The sequence below is a fragment of the Vitis riparia genome, unplaced genomic scaffold, assembly GCF_004353265.1.
Source record: "Vitis riparia cultivar Riparia Gloire de Montpellier isolate 1030 unplaced genomic scaffold, EGFV_Vit.rip_1.0 scaffold460_pilon_pilon, whole genome shotgun sequence".
Taxonomy (NCBI): Eukaryota; Viridiplantae; Streptophyta; class Magnoliopsida; order Vitales; family Vitaceae; genus Vitis; species Vitis riparia.
Window position 1 is genome coordinate 41,026 of NW_023269682.1, and position 16,409 is coordinate 57,434.

The 16,409-nt window shown below is 33.8% G+C and overlaps 1 protein-coding gene across 1 annotated transcript; it reads right to left on the reverse strand.

Annotated features, from left to right (window-relative positions):
• Positions 1 to 757: 757 nt before the first annotated feature.
• Positions 758 to 2,332, reverse strand: LOC117909899 (toll/interleukin-1 receptor-like protein). Its single transcript, XM_034823950.1, has 2 exons — positions 1,473 to 2,332; positions 758 to 1,166 (listed from the first exon to the last, which is right to left on the reverse strand). Exons 1-2 carry the CDS (start codon positions 1,958 to 1,960, stop codon positions 758 to 760), a joined length of 897 nt encoding a protein of 298 aa, XP_034679841.1. The 5' UTR covers positions 1,961 to 2,332.
• Between the last annotated feature and the right edge of the window lie 14,077 nt (positions 2,333 to 16,409).

The following is a 16,409-nucleotide window of genomic DNA, read 5'->3' on the forward strand; positions in this document are numbered from 1 at the left end:
ACAATTTTATTAGCATATGACTACTTAAGACTAAATAATTTCAAATCTTAACTTGTGTTGCATAAAATAAATTTCATTTTTTTTGCTCTTACCGTGTTTTTTTTCAATGCATCATTGATATCTTTATGGAGCCACAATCTACTACGCTGGCCGGGATTATGAGATTCTTGGCGAACAATTTCCATACCCATTTCTTGTATCAAGTCATGCATCATTATCCTATTGTGAAAAAAACTTATGAGTGACTTATCAGCGAGAGCTCGTATACCACTAACTGAGAAGAAGCCACAATAGTCTAGTATTTCCTTAACGTAATTTTTATCCTCTCCTTTAAGGAAACATGCAATATCCAAAAATATATTCTTCTCCTCAAAATCTAGCCCATCATAACTTATTTTAAGAACTTCATGAATTTTCATATTAGGAATACTTTTTAATTTGTCTAATTGATCTCTCCATTCTTCTTTGCTCATGCTAAATAAAAAAGAACCCAAAACAGTAAGAGCCAATGGAAGGCCTTGAGCATAACATATTACAGCTCTTGAAAGCTCTAGGAAATCTTCTCGAAGGAGTTCGTGTTTTAATGAATAACGTGCAAGGAACTCAAGAGCTTCATCATCATTGAATTTATGAACCTTATAAAGATTGAGTTTATGTGAAAGTAATAAACGTTTATCCCTGGTCGTTATAATAATTCTACTTCCTCGACCAAACCAATCCCGATTTCCAATTAAGCATTCCAATATTGTTGGATCATTCACGTTATCGAGAACAATAAGGACATTTTTGAGTGGAGCCTTGCCTTTATAGAGGTGAGTTCTTTCATATTTAGATTTTCTTCCTCTAATAGATGAGAAAGAAGTTTCTCTTGCAACCCAATTAAGACCTTCTTTTTTAAACCCTCTGCAACATTTTCAAGAAAGGAGCAACCTTCAAATTGACAGGAGATTCGACTATAAACAGCTCTGACAAGGGTTGTTTTCCCTATTCCACCCATGCCCCATATTCCTACCATTCGAACATCATCTGACGCCAAGCATAATAAGGTTTCCATTTCTTGTATGCGAGCATCTATTCCAACTAGATTCTCAGTATCACTACCGGATGAAGATAACAATTTATTCAAAATATCTTTAACAATTTGCTTGATTAGTAGAGACTCATTCCTGTCATATTTAAAGCATAAACACATAATAAGTCCAGCTATCTACAAAAAGATAATAAAAATAAAGAGAATATGAGAATATGTGTCAAGATATGGTTGGTATCTTATATCTAATTTAAAAAAAGTCCAGTAAAACATTTCTAAATCCCATGAACCCGGTCCTTTAATCATATAATGTTAACATGGTATATATTATCATGCCCTTTGTGTTGTAATAACTAATAGTTGAATTAGCAAGAGCATTTAAAATGGCAATATTAAAAATAAAAAATAAAAGTAAGAGTGAAAAAAAGCTTTAAATAATTACTTATTCCTTGAATCCCAACCAGAGAAATTAGTGACTTGAGTGAGAGCATCCTTCCAAATCTGCACCCTCTCCATACCCTCCTTGGAATTCTCTTCATGTTTAGCCAAGGCTTCTCCAAATTTTCCCATGTGATTTCTCACATCCGAGGGATCGACGTTGTAGAAAATTGGGAGAACCCTGTGTCCGCTGTTTTTCATGCACTGTATTATCTTCACCAGCTCCTCTAAACACCATCTTGAAGATGCATAATTTTCTGATAAAACAATGATAGAAAACATGGAGTTTTCAATAGCAGAAACAAGTGCAGCAGATACGGCTTGCCCTCTCTCGAGCTTCTCCTCGTCTATGAAAGTGCTGATTCCTTTGGTGCGTAACTCCTCACAGAGATGGGCAGTGAAGTTATTGCGGGTGTCTTCCCCTCTAAAGCTCAGGAACACATCATAGCGCCCCTGAGAAGACGAAGAAGAAGAAGCAGCAGCAGCAGCCATTACTGAGCAGTAGAGACACCAAGTCTGAGATATGAGTCCTGACTTAATTGCAGTAGAAAGAGTTCATTTATATCAACCACAACTGAATAATAAAGCTAAATTTGCTTAATTGCAAAATTGAGAATACAGCTGTGATTGAAGCAAGTCTCACAACAAAACTTCAAATATTTTACGCAACAAAGAAGAGAAAAAGCGCGTTGAATGATAAAGAGGAAAAGAAAAAGTCGGGTGTTACGACTCAAATAGAAAACCAATGCCTTTGTGACCAGTTAGCTTGGTAGGTGTGCTTTTCGCTGACTTTATTGGCTTGCCGTGTGATATCAGAATCAGACTGATGAGAGACTTCAATGAACTTCAGAACTTAATTCAATGAACTTCAGGGGCAATAATATGAAGAAAAAAAGAAACAAAGAAAGAATGACAAGCCAAATAAATTTTTATATTAAATTTCAAATAATATTGTAGCACATTTAAAATCTATATTAAGGTCATTAATCAAACGTTATCATAGCTACGTGAATAAGTTTTTCAACATGTTCTCACCAAGAAGAGATTAAACCAGTGCACATGGCAAAGGGTCCTTGGCTTACCCCGAGTTGATGGTTGATGAGCTACCATGGAAAGAGAAAAAAAAATACTAGTGAGGTTGAAAAGGTAATATCAATATTTAAAAAACCGAACCCGTTGTTGAACTGCCTGAACCGACGGTCGGACCAATGACCTGATGGAACCAAACGGTTCCAAGACAGTTCAAGTTAACCCCCTTATTTTGCAAACATGAAAGGGCTCCATTGGGTTTAATGTTTTGGGCTAAAGCCCATTGCTGGGCCTTATGTTATTTGTGACAAAGCCCATATCCGCCCCACAATTTCCTGGGCTGGGTCTTGAGCCCAAGTGCTGTCTTTGTCTTGTGAGGATGGCTTTTTTTATAGGCATCTTGGCAACCTGTTTTTTCTCACAATCCGATGTGGGATTGCTAACATTATCAATTGAAAAATATATAAGCAGCCTCCACCAAAAGGTCTTGAATCTTGGACCTCAAGCTTTATCATCAGCCCACAACACCACTCAGCCACGTGCACTTTGTTATCTAATATGCCAAAAAAATATAATATACTTTAGATTTTAACATTTTTTATAATATTAAATAAAAATAATATAATATTTTTAAAAATAATAAAATTAATTTAAATTTTTATTTTTAATATATTCACATTTAAATATTATACATATTTCAATATCAAATATATAAAATAATATTATTGATTTTTAATTTATTCATAATATTTTAAATTTTTTATAATTATTTTTAATTTTAATAATATATAAATTACATATTTATGACATCACTGGTTCGACCACCGGTCATACCAGTGAACCGTGAACTGGTATCTTTTTTCCAGTTCAATGATCGGTCCGGTTCTGAAAACATTGGAAAATATTATAGGTCCTTACTCCAAAAAAATTCCTATGAAGTACCCAACTTTTAGGATGATAATTTTACCCTTTGATTCAAATTTTTCCCATTATTCTTTTGCTTCGGTAGAGTTAATTTTTTTTTGGAAAGTGAGTCATGGAATTACAACTTTATGCTTTAATTCATTTTTTTTGTTACTAGTTTTGAAAAAAAGAAAAAAAAAAAAGAAAAGTGAAAAAATAGGAATAAATAAATAAGAAACACAAAAATAAAGAAAAAGTCAAGCGAAAAATAACAAAAAATTAAAATAAAAATTAAATAATTTACCTTAGTTTCTTATAAGAAATTAAATTATTTGAAATATACTTTTCAAGTTCTTTTTTTCTTTTTAAAAAAATTGAGATTTTTGTAGAGAACCCAATAAAAAAAGGACTTTAATTTTCAATCTCCCTTGAATAAACATCAAACCCGTAAGATTAATATGTCATTTATGCATGTAATATATAAACTTTAGCTATTACACATGACCAAAGATTTTAAACACGAAAGCATAAGGCGAGATGTTTTTGTTCTCATGAGGCGAGGTGTAAGTCTCGAAGCGTTGAGACGTAAGCCTTTTGAGACTCTAATTTTTATAATGAATAAATATGTAAAATTATAGAAAGCTAAAAATAAAATATAAAAACTAAAAACTTCCATAACAAGTTACTTTAAGTAGGAAAAACCATTCAAATAGTTTTATAATTGGACAAAAAATCATAATAAGTCATGAAAAAACCATCATAAGTCAAATACATATAATTAAAAAATGTATCAATTTAAATCATCCTCTCTAATATTATCATCATCCTCATCCAATGTAACTATAATATGAAAGCTTGCACTATCAAATCCCCCTATATAATTTAATTCTTCATCTTCAACAATTAATACTAAGTTCACCTCATTTTCTTTGCTTTTGCTTCCACTTTGACCTAGCATAAAGTACAAAGTAGGTGTAAAAAATTACAACTTATGGTTAAATTTAATAAAGTTTTAATTTTATTTTTTTAATACTTATTTGCAAAGTCCTCATATTTTCTTTTGATGCTTGAAGAACCAAATGCATATGGATGGTGCTTGAATTTCCTCTCCTTTTGATGACACAATTCTAATGGCATCAACATTAAATACCTCATCATCTTCAAGCCAAATAGCATCATGTGGGAGGAGGGATTCTTCTTTCTCTGCAATCCATTCATCATCCAAATCAATCTCCTCTACTAATATTAGATCAACATTTTTTCTTCTTTGTAGACTCTGCTCTCTCAATCTAGTGTTGTACCTCACATATATATACTAGAGCATTTAATCTCTTATGTTCAAGTTAATTTCCTTTTTTGTTTTGTGTTTTTTTTTTTTTTTTTTTTTTTTTTTTTTTGTATGAATCTACCAATGAAAAAAAAATCCATATGTTAAGATTGAAATATCCAAGTATTAAAATGTTAAATATCCAAGTAATAAAATGTTAAATATCCAAGTTAACTAACATTTAAATAGAATGTATATAATAAAAATTAATTAGAAGTATTATCGATTCAAAAGGGCTTCAATTTATCTCAAATCCCGAAGCACTACAAGTAAGACTAAGGACTTGAATAACAAACTTTTACAACTCCGATGTTGAAGCTGCAAAAATGCATTCACCAACTTGCTGGACTTCTTAGTTTTCGAGAATCAATCACTAAATGACTTCCAAATTCACCTCTTGCTTGGTTAAACAAGTCCAACTGAATGTCAGCTATTAAACATTCATTATAATTAGAAATATTGTACATGCATTCACATAACTCATTCCTCACTTCATCCACATTAGAGAACTTGTCTTTATAGCGCAATTGAGGGTTAAGATAATAACCTGTTGCATGTAAAGGTCAATCAAGTTATAGGGTCCATCTTGCATTTACTTTCTCTAAATTGGCTTATATTTTTTTTCAATGGCCCTACAATGAAATGCAGTCTTTTCCTTGGCTAAATCCATTAACTCATAAATATAATTCATGACTAGTCTCTCCTCTAAATCAACCTCTCTTAAAACACTAACCAATTGGATAGTGGTCTTTATATAAAACGTAACATGAGGCAAAAAATTTGGATAAAATTACACGATCGATACTTTGAGTTTTTACACTTTCTATATTTTTTTACCCAACTACTAGAATACCATTTCTCAAAGGAGAACATTGCTATGGGAGCTTGCTTTTACTTATAAAGATCTTGAAGAGTGAGAAATGTTGTAGCAAACCATGTAATTGCTAGGCGAATAAGTTCATAATTTTTTGTAAATGTTCTCATCAAACCAAGAACCCAAATGTGTCCATAAAAGAACTTCACCACTTACTTAGCTTGTGCAAGTGTATTAGCATGAATCTTTAGCTTTCCAATGTCCTATAACATCAATGCAATAGGTAGCACAAGGAGTCCATCACAAATTTTCCTCTTTTTTATGAGCCTCATTCCAGCATTCACATAATTAAAAACATTATCAGTGATTATTTGTACAACATTCTTCTCTCCAATTTCTTCAACCACCTCATCAAGATATTTAAACATCAATTCTTCATTTTTAATTGTGTCAAATGCATTAATTGATTTTCGAAACCATGTGCTAGCTAAACCATTCACAAGAAAGGACACCTACTTTTTTTTTTTTTTTTTTATCTATCCAACTATTTGACATAATGGAGCATCCATATTGTTTCCATGCTTTTTGTGTTCTTCCATCATGATATTTATATAATTCACTTCTTTTTAAGAATCCATATCCTCAATTCATGCATAGATGGAGGCTTAAACCCAAGCCCAAAGTTTGCAATAGCATTAACCATAAGACACACAATATGGATTATTTACTATATTGAATGAGAAACCCTTTGAGTATACAAAATGATTAATTTTCTTATGCACTTCCTTTCTTTCTTTTTGCTTCCATTTGGAATTCAAAGTACTTTGTCTAAGTTCTAAAACAGTGAACTTATCCATGGGTCCCCTAAGAATAGGTTGCCTACTCACACTCACACTCTCATTCCCACTCCCACTCCCATTTCCACTTCCACTCCCAATTGTTTTACAAAATGACCTTTCATTCATTGGATTTGGTCCCATGCTAATTTCTTCAAGCAATTAATTTTTTTTTTATTTTTTTCTTTAAAATTATTCAATGCCTCTTTGCATTGCAATCTTATATCTTCACTAACTTTGGTATATATATGGTTTCATACCATGACGAGTTTCAGCAAAGTGATGTTTATGTCTATTTACCCATCTTGAACATCTTTGATTATAAAATTTATATCTTATATACTTCTCTCTCAGAACTTTAATAATATACTTCCATTCTTGAACTTTTGATTTCGAGAGACTCATATTAAAACAAATAAAATAATTAAATTACATAAATATTTTTTAAAATTACATAATTATTTTAGAACATAAAATAATAAAATTTTAATTCTAAGATTTTCAAAATTGAATATTAGCATAGCTAAGTATTAATAATTTAATATAAATATTAATTTTTTCCAATGGGACAAAAATTTACCTATAAATTTTTTAATATAAATATATAACCTAATAATATATATAATTTAACATTTTTTCATTAGAGAAAAAAAAATGTGAAATGTGAGTGAAACCAAATTCTGGTAAGTGGAGATACTATAGTTGTGTAGTGGACTCTCAATTGTTTTGCAAAATGAACTTTCAGTCTTTGGATTTGAGCTCATGTCAATTTCTTCGATCAACTCATTTCTTTTTTATTTTTGTTCTTTAAAATTATTCAATGCTTCTTTGTGTGCCAATCTTATATCTTCACTAACTTTGATACATGGTCTCATACCATCATGAGTTCTGACAAAGTGATGTTTAAGTCTATTTACCCCTCCCGAACATCTTTAATTATAAAATTTGCATCTTATATACTTTTCTCTAGGAACTTCAATAACATACTTCCATTCTTGAACTTTCGATTTTGAGATACTCATACTAAAAAGAAATAAAAATAATTAAATTGCATAAAGAATTTTAAATAAATTATATAATTATTTTAGAACATAAAAGAATAAAATTTTAATTTTAAGATTTTCAAAATTAAATATTAGCATAGCTAAGCATTAATAGTTTAATATAAATATTATTTTTTTTTCCAATGGGACAAAATTTACCTATAGAATAATTTTAATATAAATATATAGACCTAATAATATAAATAATTTAACGTATTTTCATTAGAGAAAAAAAAAAGTGAAATATGAGAAAGTGAAACCAAATTTTGGTAAGTGGAGGGTACTATAATTGTGTAGTGGTGATATTGTAGTTGTTTAGTGGAGGTACTATAGTTGTGTAGTGGAGGTACTATAAGTGTGCAATGGAGTTTATTGTAGCTATGAAGAAAGTGGTTCAGTCAAGTAAAAAACAAAGTAGTGGTTGACTAGAAGCAATAAAAAAATTGACAAAACATATTCTTGATTTTCCATAAGTAAATTAATAAAAAAAAAAAGCTCGTCTGGAGTTATGACCTAAGGAAAAAACAAAATAAAATAAGAAAAATGAAAGAAGAAATAACAATGGAGAAAGGAAGAGGGGCGTACTTGAGGGAGAGTCATAAAGAACACATCAACTACCACTAGAGTGAGATGGTGCCATCGAACTAAATTTGCTACCAAATCTTGTGAGGTATGGGTTTCACGCAGCTAGGGTTAGGGTTTTTCTTCAAGTTTCTTCTCTTTTCTTAGTTATTTCTCTATGGGATTTTTGGATTGGCATCCGCAAAGACCCATGGAAGCACACATCTTATTCCTTAGTGTGTAAAAGGCGCTGCCAAAGAGCGTCTTTGCCACACCTCACCATGAAAGGCATACACCTTTTTGGACCCCTGTTTTTCTTTTCTTTTTGTTTTTTTTTTCAACGCCTCAAGGCGTTTTTGCCACGCTTTGCCATGAGGCGTGCTTTAAGGGCACCTAAAAAACACCTTTGAAAACTTTGCTTATGACTAAGAAAAAACTTTATTACCTTAATAGGATAAACAATTATTTTTTATGAGAACTTATCAATTGAATAACATAAAAATATTTAATTGAATAACACAAATATTCATTTGGTAGTATAATACGTGAAAAAATTCAAAATTTTCTAAATTAGGTTATATTGTAATGTTATAATATTTGTTTTGTAACTATAGTGCATTTATGTCATACCTATATTCTATGATCAAATTAATAATTTTAGAAATGCCAATTTATACCTTATTGACATTGTATTAACACATCCTACTAGTATATTAACATTATTAGTACCATGCATTGAAATTGTATAAAACTACAAGTCTTGTGAATTCAATTTAATACTTCATTTGATTTGAAAGATGGTTCATCATAATATAAGTACGTTAGTGAGTATAGTATGGTCATGTAAGACTGTCACTTTCATAAAAACGTTCCAAATTAATTTTTTGAATTTGGTTTTGTTATAATGTGTTGCAATATATTGTAAGTACAATGTATGTTTGTCATCCCTATATTTTATAACAAAAGTAATAGTATTAGCGATGCATTTTATTCCTCATTGGCATCCAACATATCATACCAGTGTATTAACATTGTCTACCCAATGTATTAAAATAAAATTTAGAATTTTAAAAAACATTGCACAAAGGAAAAAAATATAATTTATAAAAAAAAAAAAATGATTAAGCATTTTGCATTTTTTTTTCTTTTAGACAACCCATATGAAAAATTAAACATTTTATTTTCCTCAAACTCAATACAAAAAACATTATTTATTGATTTCCACGACAGACTCGCTAGTCAAGCACACCGTGAGGCTGACTACAGCAGACCGAGAGGTTAGAATTCCAGTTTTCCTGTTTGGAAGTGAATGTAGGAAGTTCAAATGGTGGATTAGGTGTGAACATTCAACCAAAGGCGTCTTGGGGATCGGCAATAGCTAAGCATTGTGGCCATCACAGTTCAAGCTACGTATGGCTGGCGTACAACCTATGGGCTTCTAAAAGAAAAAAAAAAAAAAAAAAAAGATGATGGTACCTTTAGTCCAATCTTAGACAAAGAGCTTAAAATATAACAAATCATGGAAAATTATCATTCTTATTACATGATTTTGGAACCTATTTTTTTAAAAAATAAAAGTAAAAATTATAGTAAAAATAGAAATGCGTCCAAAAATACATTAAATGTTGTCTTGAAAATATAAATATATTTGATTTTATTCCTAAGAGAAGTTCTTTGTAAACTGGTCGTCTCTTTCTTGTTTAGTTTATGCTCTAACAATCCTTAATTCAAGATTGGTTTTTTCAACAATTGGTATAAGAGCAATTTGGGTTATAATGGGGACTGCAAAGTTTGATTTAGAAAAGTTTACAGACAGAAATGATTTCGGGTTATGGAGACTAAAGATGAGGGCATTGCTGGTTCAATAGAGGCTCCAAGATGCCTTACTTGGAGAGAAAAACTTGCCCACTTCCATGCAAGAAAATGAGAAAACGAAACTGTTCACAGTGCCATCATTCTTTCTTTAGGTGATATGGTGCTGAGAGAGGTGGCCAAAGCAAAGTCCACAGCTGAGTTATGGCTCAAGCTCGAGAGCTTATACATGACCAAGTCACTAGCAAAACGATTACAAATGTTATGGATGTTTCCCCTCATCACATCCACATTAGAGCCTTCTCACTTCCACTGGGTTCCTCCTCATGGATTTCTTTAAGGATAATAGTTGACTGCTTAGGTCGAATTAGATCCTTCAGGATTGTCTTGATTCACATCTTCATTACCATACACTATATCAAACCCACACCGATTAATTGGAGCATACCACCTAATGGGGTGAGTTCCAAATGATACCCTGATGTGAGTCACTTCATGCCAATTGATGCGAGTCCCATTATGCAAATTGTTGTAGAGGGGAAGTGCTACATAAAGCAGCCACATGTGATCTAATCCTACTCCTTCCTTATTAGCGCTGATAGTAATGAAGTCAGTGATGTAACTAGAAGTTGAATAGCACAAGCTATATGATACCCTAAGTGGAATATCAAATGCGCAAACATAAGAGAAAACTCAAAGCAAAACCCAGCAAGTTGGAATTAAACCAATTTGGAGGTACCTCTGCTTCTACTTGACACCTAGAGCTCTAATACCTTATCCAATATGGTATTCTACTCCCATAAATCATCACATATATTAAGTGTGAACCTGAATTACGCTGTAAAATCAAAATTATTAGGATGTTAGTGATAGAAATTGCTGCATGTTTTTCTATGTTCATTCATTCAACATTTATTATTATTATTATTATTTTTGTAAAGAAAGTTATGATATGTAAAATAAAATATATTGCAAAGCCCTTTGTTTATAATATCTATGGGATATAGAGAGAACTCACCTTAAAAGTTTTCGTCGGCAACTTTGTAGTTGGAAGTAGTGATTTAAGTACTTGATTTGAGGCACTTCTCAATGATGTGCAATCTTGTGCAATTAAACTATATATGCTTGATGGAAGTTCCGGTAGTACTTGCAATCTTCTACACTTCTCCAATCCTAGAGATTCTAGGTTGGTAAGTCTACTGATATTTGAAGGCAAAGTAACAAAGTTGTTCCCACCTAAATTTACTACTTCCAATAAAGATGAGAGACCAAGACTACTAAGGTTTGTTTCATCCGATAAATTGCAGTAACTTAGGTTCAACTTTCTTAAAGAGCATAAACCTGGCAAATGATGTAATATGAAACTAGTGGAACTTGAACTTCTTAGCAACGACCATGAGGTAGATGGTGGTGAACTTCTTGGCAACGACCATGAGCTAGATGGTGGTGGTCCATTATCCCAAAAAGGATGATATTTCAAGGTTTCTCAACAAAGGAAAAGAGGAGGGTAGTACTCTTAGAGCAGTTCCATCTGCATTAAGTTCTTTTAACATTTCTAAGTTCTCATAGTTCTTGGGAAATTCTTCAATTTTTGAGCAACCAGAAAGAATAAATATTTCAAGGGATTTGAAACCACACAAGCTGCTTGGAAGACTCTTGAGCATTTTGTAATTTTTCAAACTAAGAAAGTGAGGTTCTTTAGATCTCCAAGTGACGAGTGAACCTTACACAAAGACACATTCTTCTAAAACTAACTGTTCCAAGTTGATGACTCACCAACTCTTGAGAAATTGGGGTTTCTATTAAGTACTTAGAGTGACCGAGATCCAAGATTTTTAACTTTTCAAGAACCTGCCAAGAAATGAAGTTGACTTAAAAATTAGATTTCATACACATTATATGCTCTTTAAAGAAAAAAACATCAATACATCATAACCATACCTTGATTCCTTGCCAAAGTCATTGAATATGACTACATGGCATGATGAGGTGAACAAGATTCTTTGCATTAAAATCATTGGGCAATGATTTCAGTGAGTATCCATACAAATACAAATACCTCAATTCCTCGTAACAAAATTTAAAGTTCAGAGAACAATGAACTTTACAATTCTTCTTATAGAAATATTTCCAAAGTTTCTTGAGATATCACTAGATTTATAAACTTTGAGCAATCTAAGTTTATTCATCCTCACAAAGGCTTTAGTGGTAAAGTTTATTATATCTTGTGAATGGGACAAATCAAGGCAAATGCCTTCAATTTTTTCATTTCCCTACAAACCAAGGACATTAAGTTAAAAGCATGCAAAGTGCATGAAAGCTTGCTACAATTTTATCGGCATATGCCTACTTAAGCCAAAAGAATCCTGAGATTACTTTAAAGTATTGGTAATGGACTTTAAAACATGTGCTAAAGGGACAAAATTGAGGGTCTACACCCATGTTGGGACATAAATGAAGTAAATGGTGTAGAAAAATATTCCCTGGCATTGTCACTGCGCAACACACGAATAGAAATATTGAACTGAGTTTGGATTTTAGCATAAAATTTCTGGAAAATAGAGAATAACTCAGCTCGATTTTTCATTAAAAATAACCAAGTACATCGAGAATAGTCATCAATGAAAGTGACAAAATACTAAAATCCTAAAGTAGACGCGGTCCAACAAGGACCCCAAACATCAGTGTGGACAAGTTCAAAAGGAGACTTTGCCCGATTATTCAAATGCTTTAGGAACGAGACATGAGTATATTTCCCAAGCTAATAGGACTCACACACAAGCGACGACAAAGATGAAAAACGAGGGACCATTTTCTAGAACTTGGATAAACTAAGATGGCCCAGGCGACTGTGGATGAGGAGGGAAGCATCAGTGGAAATGCAAACTGCAGGAGTTGAAGGCGAGGTGAGGTGATAGAGGCCTTGAGACTCACGTCCTATGCCAATCGTCTTCCCCATACTCCGGTCCTGCAAGGTCACAAATTTATCAGAGAAAGTGATAGAACAGTTAAGAGTGCGAGTTATTTTATTGATGGAAATAAGATTAAAAGGACACTCAGAGGCATAAAGGACAGAATGGAGAGGTAGGGAAGAGAGAGGATGAGCGAAACCAAAACCTTTAGCCATAGTTTGGGAACCATTAGCTAAAGTAACAGTAGGTAAGGTAGAGGTAGTAGTAATAGAAGAGAAAAGATCCTTATTACCAGATATGTGATCAGAAGCGCCAGAATCTAGAATCCAAGGTCTAAGAGAAGATGTGTGGGTAAGACAAGTAGAAGTTGACTTGGTGGCCTGATAGCGGAGATAGTCATCATACTCACTGTTAGTGAGGGAAATACCCTGAGATGTGGAGGAACTGGAAGGCTGAGGCGGCTGAGGATCAGATGACTAGGCCACGTGGGCAGTGTGGGGAGGCCGCCCATGTAACTGATAACACCGATCACGAGAGTGGCCAAGCTTATTGCAATAGGTGTAATGAGGACATTGGCCTCTACCTCAGTTACCACTGCATCCTCCTTGAGATTTAGTTTGAGAAACTAACACAGAAGAATCTGAAGTGTTATCAGATAGCAAAGTCTGAGTGGAGGAGATATGGAGGAGGCGAGCAAACACATCATCCAAGGATGGAACGAGGAATACCAAGAATCTGATCGCGGACGGTCTCGAGATCTGGACGAAGGCCAATAAGCATAAGAACCATGAAGAACTTGTCAATTTGTGTTCGTTGATCCCCAACATCATAGTAAGAGGCATCACGGTCAAGAATTCCTCCTTAAGAGAGGCAATCTGGCCAATATAAGTAGATAAATCCATGTCTTGTTGTCTGACATTGACAATAGAGAAAGCCACCTTATAAAGACGTTGGATATCATTCGTGTATAGCCCTTTTGCCTGATGCCAAAATTTAAAGCATGTTTTGTAGGCCTGAAGATGAAGCAGAATCTTAGGATCAACTAATTGTCATAACACACTACATAATTGTGCATCTATCTTCCTCCATTGTACACTGTCAACCTCAGGGATATCCGCCTCTTGCGTAACAAGGTGATCCTCATAACCTTGACCATAAACCAAAGCTCCACAGAGGCAAACCAAGACAAATAATTTTCACTGCCAACCAATTTCTCCAAAGTAATCATAGAAGATCCAGATATGACAGAGGAAAAATGGAAATTTTAGTAGCCATATCTACTTATCTGGAGAACGAAATATGTTTGGATCGAAGAGAGCCCTAATGCGGCTGTAGATTGCGGCTGAAAGAAGAAAAAAAATCGAGGATCCGTGGCTATGAGAGACCAAATAGTAAAAAAAACAAATGTGGCACTATTGGAAGGGTAAGAACACTTCTTAAGATACGTGCAGGGCTCTGGGTGGAGAGGAAGTCACCGGAGGTCGTCGGAAAGGCTGTTTAGAGGGCTAGCGGAGACAAAAAAAACCCTAAAAAAATGCACTTTCAAGGCTCGGATGGCTTAAGCACAGATGGAGGGTGGCTAGACGGCGTCAGGCGAGGCTGGAGGTGGAAGCGGGTGGCCGGAAAGTGTTCTATGCGCCCTCACGGGCCGGCGTTTGAGATTCAGGCCGCCGGAAAATAAATGCGTGTGGCCAGCGTGTGGATGAAAATCTCCCTCCGGTGCTTTGAGAAAACTTGAAGATCTCCTCCTTGCGCACCTGATGGTATGGTCGGTGTCGGAAAAGGACTTCGCCTGAAAAAGGTCACCGGAAAAGTCGCCGACGATGAGGATTTTCTGACGGCGGTGAGGGTTTTCTGAGGGCGATACGGTTGATCGGAAAGCTTTACGAGATGGGAAAGGTGACCGGAATGAAACACATTCACTGAAAGATTTCTCAGAATGGATTCACGGATAAACCAAAAATAATTAGGGTTTTTTTTTTCTCCTTAGGCTCTAATACCATGTGAAAAGAGAGAAAAAGGAGAATCCCTTATTTTTGTTATTGAAAAATTTGTTAATAATACATATTGGACTTGGATATATATATATATACATGTTAGTGGGACCCACAATACAATAAGGAAAGAAAAGGAAAAGGAAAAGTAAATAACCTAAATAACTGTACACTATCTAACATCAACAAACAAGACAATTAAACGTGTGGAACCTGGAAATCAGTGTGTAGACCCTCAATTTTGTCCCTTTAACACATGTCTTTAAGTTCGTTTTTAGTGCTCCACAGTAGTTCCTTGGTGGCCTAGTACTACTCACCACTTACCTTTTTCTGAGTCACCTTGGAGACTTTGGTTGAGGGATTATTTGATCCCTTATTGTGACCCTTGGCAGCCCTAACTTAGACTTAGGCTTTTCTTGTTTTTTTTTTAGGATAGCTTTTAGATACACTTGGCCCATTTGGACATTTTTAGTGTGACTTGTATGACTTGCATGGTTGCATGGCTTTTGGGCTCGGCTTTTGTTTATTGGTTTATTTTTTATTTTTATTTTATTTTATTTTATTTTATTTTCAGTTTTAGTTTTATGATTATCATTCACTTTTTATTGGTTATCTTCCTCTTTATATTATTTTCCTTAACTTATTTATTTATTTATTATTTATTTTTTGTTTATTTATTTATTTATTTTTTACCGTTTCCTAATTTATTTACTTGCTTATCTATTCATTCAATTATTTAACTTCAAGAATTTCATGTTTTTGCAAGGAAACTTACCATTGGAGTTTAAGGAAGGTGGGACTCTCCTTGGAAGGTTTTGGAGGGGAATTTGAAATTGGGAAGATTGCTTTTGATTGGAAGATTTAAAAAAAGAAGAGAAGAAGAAAGGAAAGAGGAGAATTTTCCTTTTTGGAAACAAATTTAGGTCTTGAGGGTGATATATATATGTGAGAAAAGGAAAAAAAGAGTCGGGGGGGGGGGGGGGGGGGGGGACACGCATTGGAGAAAGGAGAGGGACTGGAAATGAGAGATTGGAGGATTTTTCGGGGCTGGAGGAGAGGAGATTCTTGGATTTGCTGGGTAGAAAAGCACAGAAGAGCAGAAGAGGGGCGAGGAGAAGCAAGGTTCTTCCAGGTACGTTCCTAGTTATTCTCGGAATTCTTACCCATGTTCAATCCTCCATTATTCTCTGATCATTTTGGAATATTCAATCTTTGCTGATTGGTGTGGACGCTAAGGGCCACAATTGGTTCTATTGAGAATGCTTGGTTGTTTGTTAATTTTCTCAAATTTCTCATTTTTTTGGACTTCCGTTCTGTTCAATATCATTGATTTCACATGAAAATAATATGCATTTGGGTATGTTCTTGAATCTGATGATAGAAATCCTACCTTGTTCGTGATAAAAATCTCATTTTGAATCACTCCCCTATTCTAAGCCAATGGATTGAAATGTGAAATTGTGGCTCCTGTTGGTTATTTCCTATTTCTTTTTGTATGTCTCTTTTGTTGTTTTCTTCTATTGTGGCCTGCACCTCAACAAGCTCTATTCCCAGTCCTCAAGATTCGTTCTCTGTTTTGGAATTAAAAATTGAAAATCGTGGAAAGAAAAGACACATTTTTTCTACATTAGAATGATGTATTAAGAGCTCTCATAGAGGATGTGCCAGAATTTGAAAGCAATCCGGGTCGTTCACCTTCAGTAACAGTTC